At 42.9% G+C, this 19,193-nt stretch overlaps 1 protein-coding gene across 1 annotated transcript in view; it reads left to right on the top strand.

Moving 5' to 3' along the window:
• The window catches only part of LOC311099413 (high affinity cAMP-specific and IBMX-insensitive 3',5'-cyclic phosphodiesterase 8B-like), a gene marked incomplete at its 5' end in the record, with an annotated part of 95,444 nt that overhangs the window by 64,140 nt on the left and 12,111 nt on the right, over positions 1 to 19,193 (top strand). The window contains 9 exons of the mRNA XM_084140106.1: positions 3,763 to 3,802; positions 4,033 to 4,110; positions 5,354 to 5,430; positions 6,766 to 6,930; positions 8,121 to 8,178; positions 9,021 to 9,150; positions 9,496 to 9,694; positions 11,933 to 12,150; positions 15,194 to 15,332. Of these exons, the coding sequence (XP_083996232.1) occupies positions 3,763 to 3,802; positions 4,033 to 4,110; positions 5,354 to 5,430; positions 6,766 to 6,930; positions 8,121 to 8,178; positions 9,021 to 9,150; positions 9,496 to 9,694; positions 11,933 to 12,150; positions 15,194 to 15,332 (1,104 nt within the window). The remainder of the gene's footprint in view (positions 1 to 3,762; positions 3,803 to 4,032; positions 4,111 to 5,353; positions 5,431 to 6,765; positions 6,931 to 8,120; positions 8,179 to 9,020; positions 9,151 to 9,495; positions 9,695 to 11,932; positions 12,151 to 15,193; positions 15,333 to 19,193) is intronic.

The raw sequence follows: 19,193 nt of genomic DNA, 5'->3' as shown, positions 1-19,193 counted from the left end.
TGTATCTCTCTCTCTCTCTCTCCCTCTCTCTCTCTCTCTCTCTCTCTCTCTCTCTCTCTGTCTCTCTTTCCTATGTATTTCTCTCTCTCTCCCACCTCTTACTCTCTCTCTTTCTTTGTCTTTCTCTCTCTCTCTCTCTCTCTCTCTCTCTCTCTTCTCTCTCTCTCTCTCTCTCTCTCTCTCTCTCTCTCTCTCTCTCTCTCTCTCTCTCTCTCTCTCTCTCTCTCTCTCTCTATCTCTCTCTCCTCTCTCTCTCTCTCTCTCTCTCTCTCTCTCCCCTCTGTCTCTCTTTCTTTGTATTTCTCTCTCTCCCATCTCTCTCTCTCTCTCGCTCTCTCTCTCTCTCTCTCTCTCTCTCTCTCTCTGTCTCTCTTTCCTATGTATTTCTCTCTCTCTCCCATCTGTCACTCTCTCTCTCTCTCTCTCTCTCTCTCTGTGTGTGTCTCTCTTCCCTATGTATTTCTCTCTCTCTCTCCCCTCTCTCTTTCTCTCTCCCACCTCTTCCTCTCTCTCCACTCACGATCTTCATCCATATTCCTGAATGTTTCCCATGCAGCCCCAGCCAGTGTAATGTGTTGTGTTTTAGTTCATATATGTTTGTACATTCCAGCCCAAGGAGGCCATTAAGATGCAAGCCAGCTAAATCTGGCAACCTCCTGTGGCATCAGCAGTGTTTAATCCCATTTACCCTATGTGGGACGCACTGGAGAAAACGAGAGACAGAGAGATAGAGAAGGAGGGAGAGAGAAGAGAGAAATGGATTGTTGAGTGAACTGAAAGCAGTTGACTTGTGTCCTGATACATCCTGTTGTGCCTGATGACAGGAGCAGATTGCAGTAGATGTAGAGCAAGCTAAGTTTAAAAAAGCAAGCTAAAAATCTGTCTGCTGCTGTCCTTTTAAAGACCAGTGCAGGAACATTAGAGTGTGTCTCACCGCCCAGCTGGCAAATAGTTATCAGACCACTGCTGGCTCTGATCCAGCACACCACTGTAGACAAGCTCATATCAAACTATCAGACCTGTGTTGACAGCTAATGCCGCTAGCAGCCCAACAGAACCGACTGTACTCAACAGACAGTCTGCATGCTGCTGTTAGTAGTGCAGGCTACCAGGTTTGAGGTCAATTCTAATTTAATTTGAAATTCCAATTAAATTCTTGAATTAACTCATGAAGTAAAGAATGTACGTTCAATTCAATTCGAATTTCAACAATCTTCAAGTTATAGAATTGTATTTTAATTGGAATTAGACTGTTTGGACTGTTTGAATTGGAATTGATTTGAAATTGTAAAAACATGGAATTCTATTGGAGTTTAATATTTCTAAATTTCCCATTTAATGGAATTAATGCACTTAATATCAAACATTGACTGCAGTCTTAAATAATGTATACTTGTATTTTTCCAGTAAAGCTAGGCTGTCTGAACAGTTACATGATCAACCTGAAAGCCTGAACTGAATTGAATTCTAATTGGAATTTGTGGAACTGCTGGGGATGATATTGAATTGGGAATTTAATTATTGGAATTGACCAAACATTGGAAATGGGAGGAATTTAGTATTCAAAGACTGACCTGGAATTTTTATTGAATTAAATGGAATTTACAGGGAGAGGGAATTTAATTAGAATTTAATTTGTGGAATTAACCCCAACCTTGCTGGCTACCTGCTGCCATTAGCCCACTATAGAGCCGATGAGTAACATAGGCAGTGGCAGTGCAGACTTTGCCTATTTCAGGTCACGTTTGAGTCCTGAATAACGTTGTGTGTCATGGTCAGAGGAAATCCTGAGTCCGTGTGAGGATGCACTAAATGAATTAGAGGTCACTGGTCATCTCAATCCTAAACACTCGAACACACCAATAATGTTTGCCTGCCGAGAGTACACTCTTAGAAAAAAAGGTGCTATCTAGAACCTTAAAGGGTTCCTCGGCTGTCCCCATGAAGAAACCTTTGAAGAACCCTTTTTGGTTCCAGGTAGAACCCTTTTGGGTTCGATGTAGAACCCTTTCCACAGAGGGTTCTACCTGGAACCAAAAAGGGTTCATATGAGGACAGCCAAAGAACCCTTTTGGAACCCTTTTTTCTAAGAGTGTACTTGCGAACTGAGTGCAAACTGATTTTACATTTAGAAAAATGTCTGCAGTCAGACATCAACAGTGTGCTGAATGATCGGTAGACAAACAGGAGATCCACATTCGGTGCGATGTGTGCAACCCTTTACAGAACACTGGAGCCCTGCACAGGCATGATTTTTACGCCGAGCCCTACACATGCCTGCGACGTTCAGGCCCTAACCAGGCCCGATTGCTTCTGCCAAATTTAAAGCCCGGCCCTGCATGGAACACATAATCAGAAATAACTTCCTTGGTTATTAAATCCATTAGCTGCTCCTCTCTGTCTGTCTCTTGCTCCCTGCGCGCAGGCAGCTCGCTCTGCATGCACCCTGCTCATGGCTCTCTGAGTCCGAGTATCCATAGCAATGGCTCCGTTTGGGCTGCTCTGCTCAGTGACGAGACATGAGAGAGCAGTGAGTCTTAGCTACTTTTCGTCACTCTAAACTCTGACAAAACTCAAGGAACATTATTATTTCCTGTGACATAATCTCTCCTGTTTTATATTTGACAAGGTTGAAGCACTTCTGACACCATGTTATGATCTTAGTCAGATATGACTGTACTGTGTAACAGGGCACGAGCAAATGGCTCAGCTTCAAAATGTTAGTGGTCAATTTTGTGATACCCGAGCCCTACCCGTACCCTAGTTATTGATGAAAAAATAGGCTCAATCTGGCCCTAACCCGATGTATAATGTCGGGGCCCGTCGGGCTCGGGTCGGGTAGCAGAGCTCTACATTAAACATGATATCCATCTCTCTCTTTCTCCATCTCTCCATCTTTCTTTCAGTCTCTCTCTCTCTTTGTCTTTCTTATTTCTCTCCCTAACTCCCTCCATCTCACTCCTTCTCACGTTCTCTGTACTGTACTCTCTCTCCATCTCTCGTTCTCTCTCTCATCTCTCTCTCTCTCTCTCTGAAGGGATGCAGTAGAGGTAAACCAAGATGACTCACAGTATCACATCCCAAAAGTCGCCACCACCACACACACACACAATCACTACTCACCCATTCCTCCTCCTCCTCACCTCATCTCCCCTCACCCTCCTTACAGCCCATCAGCTCCCCCACCCGTCTTCACCTCACCTCACTTCTCATCCTGTGCCAGCTAGCCAATAGAAATCAATGACTGTGGAAACAGTAACAACCTATACTCACTGACATCTTCCCACACATGAACCCAGCTGAACCCTACATGTGTCAGGCCTATGGATTGACCCTCCTGTGTGTCAGGCCTATGGATTGACCCTCCTGTGTGTCAGGCCTATGGATTGACCCTCCTGTGTGTCAGGCCTATGGATTGGCCCTCCTGTGTGTCAGGCCTATGGATTGACCCTCCTGTGTGCGGTAGTGTGTAGATCTATGGGTGCAGTAGTTGGGTAATGTTGAGTCCATGTTGATCTGTCTTATTAGTGTGTAATATGCGGTCACTGCGGGAGAGGCAAACTCACAGAAGCCTGACAGACCGTCGGGTCGAAAGATTGCACAATAAAACTGCAGGAGGAACTCTTTCTTACAAAACGCCAGCCAGATCTACTAATATACTCACGCTCTCTCTTTCTCTCTCTCTCCCTTTCTCTCTCTATCTCTCCCTCGCTCTCTGTCTGTGTGTTTGATATGGTCCATATCAAACTTTGTCTCTCTCAGGTCCATAAGATCAACAAAGATGGAGAACATTCCCAGTCAGGTAAGCTATACTCCCTCTCTCTTTAATCTTTTAAGTCATCATAAGGCCACTGATGTAACTTTCAGGGACTTGTTTCGTGAGACAAAATCCCTGAACAATTTATTTAAACTGGAAAGTTGAACACTGAACCCTCATAGGCGAAGGGAAGTGAGGTAGTTGTCTATCTTTAAGAAATTGTCTCAGTCCTATCTGGGTCATATCGTCCGGCATCCTGGTTTTTCTTTTCCCAGAGAGCCATTCCCTGCGTCACAGAGACAGGAGGAAAGACTCAGTTGATACCAGGTCAATCAGCTCGCATGGCGGTGATGGTGAGTGTGTATTAACACCAGGGTACTGTGCTTGCGTGCATGTGTTTGTGAAAAATGGTAAGAGAAGACTGAGTGAGGGATCCCAAGGGAGATAGAAGAAGACAAATATAGAGACAAGAATTTACATTTTTTGTCATTTAGCAGAGGCTCTTATCCAGAGCGATTTACAGTAGTGAGTGCATGCATTTTCGTACTGGTCCCCCCTGCGAATCGAGCCTACCAACTGAGCCACACAGGACCTAAGGAGAAGGATATAGAGAGTGGGGAAGATAGAGAGAGGAAGGAGGTAAAGAGAAAGGTGGTGAGGAGAGAGGGAGGATCAGAGAATAATATGAGTCAGACTACAGTACATTATGGAAGGCACTTGAGTTGTTGGCCTCTGACATCTCCCTCATTATGACGCAGCTGCTTCTATTTTCATCAGCTGGGCTGAAGTGGTGCTTCTCCTGTCCTCCACCCTCTCTCTCTCTCTCTCTCTCTCTCTCTCTTTCATTCTTCTTCTTGATATTTTCCATTCTCCTGTTATTTTTACTCTCTTCTCTCTCATTAACCTCCCCATTTTCAATTGTTCTACTCCTCCTCTGTTCTCCTCTTCATTCATAAAGAACAAACAGTCAGGTCCATCATTATTGGCAAAAAATAAAAAAAATAAATGGCCATGTCAGTCTCCGTACATGAACCTCATTGGAAACCTGTGGTTCGAATTGACGAGGGCAGTCCATAACAGCTAACAAAGGATATCAAAGATCTGGAAAGATTCTGTATGGTGGAAGGGTTGAAGATCCCTCCCAACGTGTTCTCCAATCTCATAAAATATTTTAGAAAAATACTCAGTGTCATTATCCTCGCAAGAGTATTGAAAACAGGAGTGCCAATAATTTTGAACGTATCTTTTTTCAATTGTTTTTATTACTTGTTAAACAAAATCTGTTTCTCTGAGCAATGGTATTAGTATAAAATAATATAATTTCCAATTTTTTTGAGCATACAATATAGCTCAGTATTTGTATTCTTTATTTTATACTTTTGCTCAGATTTATCAAGGGTGCCAATAATTTTGGACCCCACTGTACATTTTACAGAGCAGCCTGCCACCACAGGCCCAGTGGTCTGATGTGCTACATCCGTCATACATGATTCAGTTCATGAGCTTGTATAATATCAACTAGAATGACATGTTTGACTGTAAGAAGATCATGTTATAGTACTGTGGTCCTGATAACTTATGTCTTGTTGTCACCAGCTCCGAGTCTGCAGAACCGGAGGTACTCCTCTGTAGCCAGGATCCACTCTATGACCATTGAGGCCCCCATCACCAAGGTACAGCACACACACACACACAAACACCACACACTCACACACACACATTATCCTCGTGGGGACCTAAAATTAATTTCCATTCAAAATCCTATTTTCCCTAACCCCTAACCCTTACCCTTACCCTTACTTACCCTTACCATAACCCTAACCTTAACTCCTAACTCTAACTCTAAACCTAACCACGAAACCATTACCCTAACCCTAATTCTAACCCTAAACCTAACCCCTAAGCTTAAAATAGCCTTTGTCCTCATGGGGACGTGGGAAATGTCCCCACGAGAGAGCATTTTCCTTGTTATAATATCCTTGTGGGGAATTTGGGGGATTTTAGGTCGCCACAAGGATAGAAGAACCAACCAACCCACACACACACACACACATTCCCCTCTCCTTTCCCACTCTGTGCTCCTTCCAAACCAATGGAGGATGTTCCTAGAACTATACCTGACACTCCCTGGAGCTAACGTGAGGATGAAGAACTAACAGAGGCAGTAGAAAGCTCAACAGATCTTCTCAAAGCCCTCTCAACCACAGAAAGACCACATCACATGGCGAATATCTGGGACACAACAAGCGTGGTTTGAAGTTCCCATATTGTTGTGACATAACCTCTAGCCGACCCAGCTGACAATTTATGGTTCCCCGAATGTCACAGGAATGTTCCGGAATATCACTCTGAGAATCCCATGGAGAATTCTCCAAATGGTGTTCTCTAAACATTCGCAAACATTCTTGGGATGTTATGCAATTTGTAAAGCTGTTTAAAGTTCTGTGGCCATTGAAACTCTTAAGTCTGTCAATCTGACTGAACAGTGATCAATAAACCTGATTGGCAAGCAACAGCGTTGATTACAACATCAAGTTTGACCTGATGATTCTAGTGATTGTGACAACAGAGTTGAAAGTGGCAGCCGTGATCTATCAGTCTAATCTTATTCTAGTGCCAGTCTGAGTCTTCTATCTAATTCACTGATGAGAGTTCAACAGGAATGGATGGTGATTTGATGGAATAGGTGAAGGCCTTATTTAATTGCACAGATCTGGGATCAGGCTATGACTGAAAGCCTCCCCAGAGACCAGAGTCTAGTGTAACTCTAGGCTTTATGATGTTCCTTTCTTCTCTGACTAGCTGCTTTATTTGTCTATTTGGCTCCAGACATGATTTCTATGGCATCACATGCAGAGCTCCCTGACACAGGCTCAAAGAAAGACACTTCCTGTCTGAAGAGTGAAGTTTCCGTTAGGGCTGGGTGTGTGTGTGTGTGTGTGTTAAATCAAATGTAACTGTGTGCTACATCTCCCTCCCTCTCTCCCTCCTCCTCCTCCCTCCTCCAGGTGATCAACATCATCAACGCGGCCCAGGAGTCCAGTCCGGTGTCCGTAGCGGAGGCACTGGACCGGGTCCTGGAGATCCTGAGGACCACAGAGCTCTACTCTCCTCAGCTGGCCTCCAAGGAGGACGACCCACACACCAACGACCTTGTAGGCGGGCTCATGAGCGTGAGTTAGGGGCTACACATGCACACAAACACATACAAACATACTCACACACACACACGTACACACAGGCCCAATTTAATCAAAGTCTGGAACCAGTTTTTAGGATACATCAAAATTAAAATTTTCCCACACCATGTAAAAGCATGTTTTATTTTGTGAACATTGTTTTGTAAACATTATCAAAATATGCATCCTTGCTGCTCAAGAATAATATTTTTTGGGGGTCGAGGGGGAGTTTTGTCCCAGAAACTCCTGGTTGCAGGTTTTGATTGAATAGGGCTCAAGTTAAATTGGGGTTAGGAATGTGATTCCTCTTGGGTCAAGCCTTCAGACTGGACTATGGCTACAAACATAGCTTTATTTACAACTGGATTCACACAATTCAATATAATTTTAAAGGGTTATAAGAAAATGTAAATTATTTTAGGTGGGTCACAACAGCCGAAGTGGTTGGGAGCCACTCGTCCAGTCTCACACGGGCAGACAGACAGAGACCCACGATGAGACACACACACACACATACACACACACACACACACTGAGATCCATTAAAGGGATCAGTCGCAGTGATCAACGTCCTGAAACAGAGAGTTATAGACTGTTTGTCATACAGGGAATGTAACTCTCCTCACCTCTACTCTCAATCTCTCCTCTCTTCACCTCTCTTCACCTCTCCTCACCTCTCCTCACCTCTCCTGTCTTCACCGCTCCTTTCCCCCCTCTCCTCACCTCTCTTCACCTCTCCTCTCTTCACCTCTCCTCTCTTCACCTCTCCTTTCCCCCCTCTCCTCACCTCTCCTCATTTCTCTTCACCTCTCCTCACCTCTCTTCACCTCACTTCTCTTCACCTCTCTTCACCTCTCCTCTCCTCTATTCACCTCTCTTCTCCTCACCTCTCCTGTCTTCACCTCTCTTCTCTTCACCTCGCCTCTCTTCACCTCTGATCACTTCACCTCACCTCTCCTCAACTCCCCTCCCCTCCCCTCCCCTCCCCTCCCCTCTCCTCTTCTCACAAATACAATACTCAAACACAAGAGTTCCTGAGTTATGTGGGATATGTCTCGTTGGGTGAATTATAATGCTGAAGTCATTGTATAATGTGAAATATGTTGTAATTAGCCCGATTTGAGATAAATGTTTTCTCACAGCCTGGATTAAGAGAGTGATTTGGCGTCTTTTTCCTTCTGCAGGACGGCTTACGGAGACTGTCTGGGAACGAGTATGTCTTCTCCAAAAGTACTTTTCCAAGTAAGCACCAGGCTGTTTCATCATAAAACATCACATAAATATGATATTTATTCATTATCCTACCAGAATGCTACTACTACTTACAACTCTGGATAAGAGCGTCTGCTAAATGACTAAAATGTTTTAAAAAATGTAAATGTAACTAGGACCCTCGAGTTTACTCTAATCACACAAACTGAGTTTAATGATGTGTTCAATGGTCTTTTAGCAAGTTTTAGTGGTATATTTGTGTAGCATAATGTATTTTTTATATTTCATGAAATGTAATTATACTGGAAGCTTAATGGACTAATTCTCAGTACTACACATGATGGGGGACTTAGTGTATAGACCTCTGTCTGTCTGCAGAGTGATAGAAAATAGAAAATGTCTCAGATAATTTATTTAATCAGTTGGAGTCTAGTGCATCGGCAGTCACTGGCCGTCATTGCGTAATCCACTTATATTTGTTTAAGTCATGATGAGAGAGAGATATATATATATATATATATATATATATATATATAATAAAGTACGTCTTCTTTCTGAGAAATGGAAGGGCACTGCTGAGAAGTCCAGAAAATGTTGTCTTCAGTGCAGTCCTCTCCTGCTAATCTTTAGGAAGCAGCATGTGCTTTTTTACCCCCTGCACTTCTTAGTACACTTCTTAGTAGACTTCTTAGTAGACCTGTATCTGACCCTTTACCATAAGGCAGTGTTGCTAGAACTACATTGGCAATCGTTGTTGTTGCGTATTGCTCTCAAGTGTCCCAAATGCAATCAATCAATTGATCAATCAAGAAATCAATGTTTGTGTGTGTGTGCATGCATGGTTGCGTGCGTGCACGCGTGTGTGTCTACAGATATGAGCCAGAGTCAGCTGGCCATCCCAGTAACGTTGAATGACATCCCTTCGGCCATCGCTGACATGCTGGATGACGAGGACCAATGGGAGTTTAACATCCTAGAGCTGGAGGCTGCCACCTGGAAGAGGTACGGAGGGAGAGGGAATAGATGGAAGAGAGAGGGAGGGCAGAGTGAGGGGGGAGGAGAGAGAGAAAGGAAGGGGGGACGAGAGAGAGAGAGAGAGAGAGAGAGAGAGAGAGAGAGAGAGAGAGAGAGAGAGAGAGAGAGAGAGAGAGAGAGAGAGAGAGAGAGAGAGAGAGAGAGAGAGAGAGAGAGAGAGAGAGAGAGAGAGAGAGAGGATAAAAGGTATTAGAGGGTTAAGGGAAAAGTGAAGATAGAGGTTATTATACACAAATACAGAAGGGACTTGAACGAACACCCTCTCTCTACCACTCATCTACCTCCCCTGTCCTCTCTCTGTCATCCCCACAGACCTCTGACCTACCTGGGCTTGAAGATCTTTGCTCGGTTCGGGGTGTGTGAGTTCCTGAGCTGCAGTGAAGCTACGCTACACTGCTGGCTCCAGGTCATAGAGGCTAATTACCATGCCTCCAACTCCTACCACAACTCAACCCATGCCGCTGACGTCCTCCACGCTACAGCCTACTTCCTACGCAAGGAGAAGGTCAAGGTAGGCCAAACACACACACCAGCATGCACACAGATACACACTCTCCTCACAGGCCTGATGAAGACCTTTCGGTCACACCTGTAATATGCTATGGAAGCATACAATAGTGTACTGTACCTGGAGATTGGTTGGATGTGCACACTTACACTACTTTCACAAGTGAAACGACTACTGACATCACAACATTATCATGCCTGAAATCTCAGTGTGTTGATTGGTAAGTTGAGCTATGTAATTCACTGCCATGTGTTTTCAACAGTGTGTAGAGTATCAGTTTGCTTTGCTTGGCAGGAGATTAATGTATGTCAGTGACCAGTGAGAGTTGGAGTGGGGATGTTTTTATAGCTTCGGTCTTGTTCTCATATTTGATTCAGTCAATACGTGTTTTGCCTTGAGGGCATTGAGATCCTAATACATTCCTTTTATTTTCTCCCCGCTTATCCCCTCCAATAAATATCTCCTCTTCTTGTCATAAAGTGAACATTTGCTAGTGATTATTATTATTAGTTGTGCTTGCATAGCGTGCATTTTTAGGTATTATTCATTTGTTGAGTATGAGGTTATGCTGAGAGAGACTTAGGCAGTATTTATAGCTTATGCATGATCTCAGACAATTGGGCATGAGTAATCGAGTACTCGAACGGACATCAAAACTTGATCTTTAACCAGAGATCGAAATGTTTTCTTAAAGACAACGTTCATTTGCTTTGACTCTGGTGTTCTATTTGTACATGTGCATTTGTAGGGCACAGCAAAAAAAGAAACCAAGCCAAGCATCACACAGGTCTTCTCCCTAAATTCCCTTTCCCCTCCGTGGCTCACTCACTCAATTGCGTTCCGACCGCTGCCTCTACACACGCATGCCGAGTGAGCACACAAGCTCCCATTAGGCCTACAGAAATAAATGCCTATAAAAGAATATCTAACTGATGGAATTCACAAGCTACATTCCTTGCCAAATGATGACAGTTTTATCACAAATTCAAAATGGACTGGTTGACTGAAGTAGGGAAATATGTGTTCTAACAACAAGCGCTGCAGTTTTGGAATAATTGCGTCCCGTCTATTTTCCGGCTTAGGCTACTTTGCGAACTGCTAGATGGCAGTATTTCTGTATTTGAAATACGAATTTTAATTACTTCTATTTTCTTATCCAGAGTGACTTGCTCAACTAAGGTAGATAAACAACAACATATCACAGTCATAGCGAGAAAAACACTTTTTGTAACCGTTACTGAGAATGTTGTTGCGGTTCTGTATTTTAATTAAATACATTGATCTTTATGTCTGTGTTTTGTAATTGTATTTTGTAATTTTTGCCCATCCCTGGCTATAACCCTCTCTAAACATAGACAGTGAAAATATGCAAAAACATTAGTTTGATAAAGACAAAGAGCGTATTTTCCTCAGAATCATTAAGCCTAGGCCTACTCACCAAACAGATGTCATGGCCGTAAATCATCCCCATGCAGTGTTCAATGTGGAATTGTTAATCCATTTGGAAAATTACAAAGAACGGGCTGAATAAACTAAATTGAACGTCTGTATATCGAAAAGAAGACATTTTGGTTTGTAACCTGAAAATGTTTTCTTTCAACTCTCCAAATTGAGCCCTGTTTTAAATGACCACTCTGAGAATAACTGTTACAGACGTGAGATGCGTGTCACTTCGCACTGGGAACCTTTTTCATTTGGAAAAATATTCTGTTATATTTTATTCTGTTATATTACATCATGTTTGTTTTACTATAAAATAGGTGTGTCTTAACTGTGATAAGGGCTCAGGAAATAGGAGTGTCTTGTCTGCTAAATTAACAAAACAAGGCAATGCCATTGCACAGCCATAGGCTTCTACAAGCAAGCGCCACTGCTGAGTTTACTGCCTTTTTGATGATTGTGTTCCACGATATAATATAACCAGTTGATGTTACGGTTTCAATAAATTAATCTTAAATGGCACTTGTTTTTTTATTGACTGAATATATATGGGGAAATTTTGCAATTAGGATTTTGTTATGATAAATTATGCATTGTTGTGTACTGTTGGCATATAGATAAATGTGCACACATTTTTTTCCAGTGCAGGCCTTATGTTCTAAAAATAGCTTCTTTTTTTCCAAGTACTCGAGTACTCCAAAAAAACATCAGTCAACATTTTTTTTTTTTATGTAAAGAAATGTCAAATGCCTATTCCTAGTAGTTGACTAACACTACTTCCTGGTTGTAACGTGTTCTCAGGGCAGTCTAGACCAACTGGACGAGGTAGCTGCATTGATCGCGGCGACAGTCCATGACGTGGACCACCCGGGGAGGACCAACAGCTTCCTGTGCAACGCAGGAAGTGAGCTGGCCATCCTGTACAATGACACGGCTGTGTTAGAGAGTCACCACGCCGCCCTCGCATTCCAACTCACTGTCAGGGACAGCAAGAGCAACATCTTCAAGAACATCGACAGGTACAGTCACACAGAGCTTAGAGCAACATCTTGAAGAACATTGACAGGTCCAGATAGCCTAGCCTTGTCCCATATCTGTTTGTGCTGTCTTGCCATCTGTTTGTGCTGTCTTGCCAACTCCTGTTGTCAATGTCACCAGCATGACAATGACCATAAGAGTTGGCAAGATAGCACAAACAGATCTGGGACCAGGCTAGAGTCGCACAGAGTTTAGGAAAGAAAAGGGTGGTTTCCACCTGAAGCTTCTAGTGTTGCTACAGTAGAATTCCAAACCAGAGGCCATGTCCTTGTCAGAAGAATGAATTGACATGCCTCTTCCTCTAAGCCAGGGGTGTCAAACGTACGGCCCGCGGGCCGGATCAGGCCCGCAAACGGGTTTAATCCGGCCCGCGAGATGATTTTGAAAAATAATAATAATAATTATAATATTTTTTTTTGGGGTAAAGTATAAAAATGCGCTGCAATTTTTCAATAAAATAAACTGCTGTTCCAATTGCGTCCACTGGATGGCGCAATAGCAATTGTGTTAAGCAAGCAAATTGTTTATACCGGGGCAGAGCAAGTAGGTCAAGCACGTGCAGCCAATGAGCTACTTTGTTTTGCCCGCGATATTTATTACGGCTTCTACTTTTAACATTATGTGCTTTGGCACCCTCATTGCCCCAATATGTCTCTGTCAAAAAAGAGAAAAGTGGACGCAGAGTGCAGAGTGTTCCAAGAAAAATGGTCATCCTATTTATTCACGGAATTGAATGGGAAAGCTGTATGTTTGGTGTGTTCAGAGCATGTTGCAGTGCTGAAAGAATATAACCTTCGTCGCCACTATGTGAGTCTTCATGCCGACAAATATGACAACTTTCAAGGACAGCGGAGATGAGAGAAGGTGAATGAACTGTTGGCGGGTCTGAAGAAACAGCAGTCTGTGTTTACTCACAGCCGAGACATCAGTGACGCTGCAGTGAAAGCTAGCTACCTCATTGCTAATGAAATCGCAGTGGCTTCAAAACCATTTAGTGAGGGTGAATTTGTAAAAACATGCATGATGAAGGCAGCGGAGATTGTGTGCCCTGAAAAGCGGCAGGCTTTTGCAAATATCAGCCTGACAAGAAACACAGTTGCAGACAGGATTTCCGATCTTTCAGTGGATTTGGACAGCCAGTTGAAGCAAAAAGTAAAGTCATTTATTGCGTTTTCGGTTGCAATTGATGAAAGCACAGACATTACAGATGTTGCACAACTGGCCATTTTCATCCGCGGAGTTGATGACACATTGACCGTCACCGAGGAGTTCGTGGAGTTGGTGCCGATGACAGATACAACGACAGCAGCTGATATTTTTACCGCACTCGTCGGCGCGCTGGACAGGGTCGGAGTGGACTGGTCCCGCGCTGTCAGCCTGGCTACAGATGGTGCGCCCTCAATGATCGGGAAAAAAACCAGGCATTGTGACAAAGTTCAGAGAGAAAGTGCAATCTGCAAATGGAGGACGTGATTTTTTGACTTTTCACTGTATTTTGCACCAGGAGGCTTTGTGTTGCAAGTCATTAAAGATGGATAACGTCATGAAGGTGGTCATCCAAACTGTTAATTTCATCCGATCCAGAAGCCTGAATCACCGTCAGTTTGACAGCCTTCTCAGAGAGAAAGACCACATCTATGGCCTGCCATACCACACTGAGGTAAGATGGTTAAGCCGAGGTGCTGTGCTGAGGCGTTTCTTTGATTTACGAGAAGAAATTGAACAGTTCATGGAAGAAAAGGGCAAACCAGTGTTAGAATTTCATTCCGCAGAATGGATGCAGGACCTTGCATTTATGGTGGATGTTACAGAGCACCTGAATAACTTGAACAAACAGCTGCAAGGGCGCAACAAAGTTGTCACGCAGTATTATGACAGCATACGTTCTTTCAAGTTGAAGCTGTCATTGTGGGAGACGCAACTTGCCGGTGGTGATGCAGCTCACTTCCCCTGTCTGAAAAATGTGTGCGCGACCCAACATGTGGCAGACATGAAGCGGTTCAAAGATAAAATAACGGGACTGTTACGGGAGTTTGAGCAACGCTTTCAGATTTATGTTTATATGTTTTTATGTTGATGTGCTATTGTTTTTAATTGATTTTATTTTATTTGTATATTTAACCTATTCTTGACTCTGTGGTTCTTGCACTTGTTTGGGGAACAGGATTTCATTATTTTTATCTACATTTCTGCCTGAGAAATGACACCCTGATATAGTTCTGTGATCTGTGAAACAGTTCTGTTAATCACTGAGGCATTGTGTGTTTGTGTGTTCTTTGTCCTCAGAACTTTCAAACAACTTGAGGTGTTTTATGATTAATAGTGATGTTGTGCTTTTGGACACTGTCCTCAGGCTCCAGCTTTATGTTTATATGTTTTTATGTTGATGTGCTATTGTTTTTAATTGATTTTATTTTATTTGTATATTTAACCTATTCTTGACTCTGTGGTTCTTGCACTTGTTTGGGGAACAGGATTTCATTATTTGTATCTACATTTCTGCCTGAGAAATGACACCCTGATATAGTTCTGTGATCTGTGAAACAGTTCTGTTAATCACTGAGGCATTGTGTGTTTGTGTGTTCTTTTTCTTTAGAATTTTCAAATAAACTTGACGTGTTTTATGATTAATAGTGATGTTGTGCTTGTACTATTTTGGACACACTGTCCTCAGGCTCCAGCTTTATGTTGTATTTGATCGTATTAAAACAAAGAAAACAATCTGAAGTTGTTGTTTTTAAGTTATATATACCATGATTTTTCCGGTCCGGCCCACTTGGGAATAGATTTTCCTCCATGTGGCCCCTGAGCTAAAATGAGTTTGACACCCCTGCTCTAAGCCATCAGAGGGATCACGTAACCACTGGTGACAGATATGGAGCATATTGGGTTATTACCCTGGAACATATCATGTGATGTGATTCAATTCTAGATTTTTATGGACCTAGAACATCTTGGAAAACAGTGAGGACAGTTGATTATCCTGGTCCTGTAACCCCCTCTCTCTGTGTGTGTTTATATTAGGACTCAGTTCCGGACATTAAGGCAGGCCATCATAGACATGGTGCTGGCTACAGAGATGACCCGCCATTTTGAACATGTCAACAAGTTTGCCAACAGTATCAACAAACCAATGGCTGCCATCGAGGAGTCCAGCTCAAACGTAAGACACCCCCCCTTGTCTGTTTGTGTGTGTGTGTGCTAGCGTCCATGTGCAGTTTATTATTACATAATAAAGTCATTAACATTTGCCCATTGAGTTGTGGGAACAGAAAATACATATATATATATATATATATATATATACAGTGGGGAAAAAAGTATTTAGTCAGCCACCAATTGTGCAAGTTCTCCCACTTAAAAAGATGAGAGAGGCCTGTAATTTTCATCATAGGTACACGTCAACTATGACAGACACATTTAGAAAACAAAATCCAGAAAATCACATTGTAGGATTTTTTATGAATTTATTTGCAAATTATGGTGGAAAATAAGTATTTGGTCATCTACAAACAAGCAAGATTTCTGGCTCTCACAGACCTGTAACTTCTTCTTTAAGAGGCTCCTCTGTCCTCCACTCGTTACCTGTATTAATGGCACCTGTTTGAACTTGTTATCAGTATAAAAGACACCTGTCCACAACCTCAAACAGTCACACTCCAAACTCCACTGTGGCCAAGACCAAAGAGCTGTCAAAGGACACCAGAAACAAAATTGTAGACCTGCAACAGGCTGGGAAGACTGAATCTGCAATAGGTAAGCAGCTTGGTTTGAAGAAATCAACTGTGGGAGCAATTATTAGGAAATGGAAGACATACAAGACCACTGATAATCTCCCTCGATCTGAGGCTCCACGCAAGATCTCACCCCGTGGGGTCAAAATGATCACAAGAACGGTGAGCAAAAATCCCAGAACCACACAGGGGGACCTAGTGAATGACCTGCAGAGAGCTGGGACCAAAGTAACAAAGCCTACCATCAGTAACACACTACGCCGCCAGGGACTCAAATCCTGCTGCGCCAGACGTGTCCCCCTGCTTTAGCCAGTACATGTCCAGGCCCGTCTGAAGTGTGCTAGAGTGCATTTGGATGATCCAGAAGAGGATTGGGAGAATGTCATATGGTCAGATGAAACCAAAATAGAACTTTTTGGTAAAAACTCAACTCGTCGTGTTTGGAGGACAAAGAATTCTGAGTTGCATCCAAAGAACACCATACCTACTGTGAAGCATGGGGGTGGAAACATCATGCTTTGGGGCTGTTTTTCTGCAAAGGGACCAGGACGACTGATCCGTGTAAAGGAAAGAATGAATGGGGCCATGTATCGTGAATTTTTAAGTGAAAACCTCCTTCCATCAGCAAGGGCATTGAAGATGAAACGTGGCTGGGTCTTTCAGCATGACAATGATCCCAAACACACCGCCCGGGCAACGAAGGAGTGGCTTCGTAAGAAGCATTTCAAGGTCCTGGAGTGGCCTAGCCAGTCTCCAGATCTCAACCCCATAGAAAATCTTTGGAGGGAGTTGAAAGTCCGTGTTGCCCAGCGACAGCCCCAAAACATCACTGCTCTAGAGGAGATCTGCATGGAGGAATGGGCCAAAATTGGGCCAGCAACAGTGTGTGAAAACCTTGTGAAGACTTACAGAAAATGTTTGACCTGTGTCATTGCCAACAAAGGGTATATAACAAAGTATTGAGAAACTTTTGTTATTGACCAAATACTTATTTTCCACCATAATTTGCAAATAAATTCATTAAAAATCCTACAATGTGATTTTCTGGATTATTTTTTCTCATTTTGTCTGTCATAGTTGACGTGTACCTATGATGAAAATTACAGGCCTCTCTCATCTTTTTAAGTGGGAGAACTTGCACAATTGGTGGCTGACTAAATACTTTTTTTCCCCACTGTATATATATACAGTGAGGGAAAAATGTATTTGATCCCCTGCTGATTTTGTACGTTTGCCCACTGACAAAGACATGATCAGTCTATACTTTTAATGGTAGGTTTGTTTGAACAGTGAGAGACAGAATAACAACAACAAAATCCATAAAAACGCATGTCAAACATTTTATTAATTGATTTGCATTTTAATGAGGGAAATAAGTATTTGACCCCTCTGCAAAACATGACTTAGTACTTGGTGGCAAAACCCTTGTTGGCAATCACAGAGGTCAGACGTTTCTTGTAGTTGGCCACCAGGTTTGCACACATCTCAGGAGGGATTTTGTCCCACTCCTCTTTGCAGATCTTCTCCAAGTCATTAAGGTTTCGAGGCTGACGTTTGGCAACTCGAACCTTCAGCTCCCTCCACAGATTTTCTATGGGATTAAGGTCTGGAGACTGGCTAGGCCAATCCAGGACCTTAATGTGCTTCTTCTTGAGCCACTCCTTTGTTGCCTTGGCCGTGTGTTTTGGGTCATTGTCATGCTGGAATACCCATCCACTACCCATTTTCAATGCCCTGGCTGAGGGAAGGAGGTTCTCACCCAAGATTTGACGGTACATGGCCCCGTCCCATCGTCCCTTTGATGCGGTGAAGTTGGCCTGTCCCCTTAGCAGAAAAACACCCCCAAAGCATAATGTTTCCACCTCCATGTTTGATGGTGGGGATGGTGTTCTTGGGGTCATAGGCAGCATTCCTCCTCCTCCAAACGTGGCGAGTTGAGTTGATGGCAAAGAGCTTGATTTTGGTCTCATCTGACCACAACACTTTCACCCAGTTCTCCTCTGAATCATTCAGATGTTCATTGGCAAACTTCAGACGGGCCTGTATATGTGCTTTCTTGAGCAGGGGGACCTTGCGGGCGCTGCAGTATTTCAGTCCTTCACGGCGTAGTGTGTTACCAATTGTTTTCTTGGTGACTATGGTCCCAGCTGCCTTGAGATCATTGACAAGATCCTCCCGTGTAATTCTGGGCTGATTCCTCACCGTTCTCATGATCATTGCAACTCCATGAGGTGAGATCTTGCATGGAGCCCCAGGCCGAGGGAGATTGACAGTTATTTTTTGTTTCTTCCATTTGCGAATAATCGCACCAACTGTTGTCACCTTCTCACCAAGCTGCTTGCCGATGGTCTTGTAGCCCATTCCAGCCTTGTGTGTGTTCAATCATGTCCCTGACATCCTTGGAGAGCTCTTTGGTCTTGGCCATGGTGGAGAGTTTGGAATCTGATTGATTGATTGCTTCTGTGGACAGGTGTCTTTTATACAGGTAACAAACTGAGATTAGGAGCACTCCCTTTAAGAGTGTGCTCCTAATCTCAGCTCGTTACCTGTATAAAAGTCACCTGGGAGCCAGAAATCTTTCTGATTGAGAGGGGGTCAAATACTTATTTCCCTCGTTAAAATGCAAATCAATTTATAAACATTTTTGACATGCGTTTTTCTGGATTTTTTTGTTGTTATTCTGTCTCTCACTGTTCAAATAAACCTACCATTAAAATTATAGACTGATCATGTCTTTGTCAGTGGGCAAACGTAAAAAATCAGCAGGGGATCAAATACTTTTATCCCTCACTGTACAGTACCAGTCAAAAGTTTGGACACACCTACTCATTCAAGGGTTTTTCTTTATTTTTACTATTTTCTACATTGTAGAATAATAGTGAAGACATCAAAACTATGAAATAGCACATATGGAATCATGTAGTAACCAAAAAAGTGTTAAACAAATCAAAATATGTTTTATCTTTTAGATTCTTCAAAGTAGCCACCCTTTGCCTTCATGACAGCTTTGCACACGCAAAGCTGGACTGTTCTAGTGGAAAATAGTTGTATTCAGAGCATGTGACTCCAGTTTGAAGCCCTATCTGCCCTAGTGGGCAGCAGCATTTCTTGCCTGATTCTATCTCAGCTTTACCACTACTAAAAATAATATCACAAAGCAACAAAATAATTTGTGACTGCTAAATGACTAAAATGTAAATGTAAATGTACAAAACATTAAGAACACTCCCCCCTCCCAGCAGCGTTGCAGTTCTTGACACACTCAAAACAGTGTGCCTGGCACCTACTAC

Source organism: Coregonus lavaretus (assembly GCF_964263955.1).
Source record: "Coregonus lavaretus genome assembly, chromosome: 24".
NCBI classification, from domain to species: Eukaryota; Metazoa; Chordata; class Actinopteri; order Salmoniformes; family Salmonidae; genus Coregonus; species Coregonus lavaretus.
This window is presented reverse-complemented; position numbering and strand designations above follow the sequence as displayed.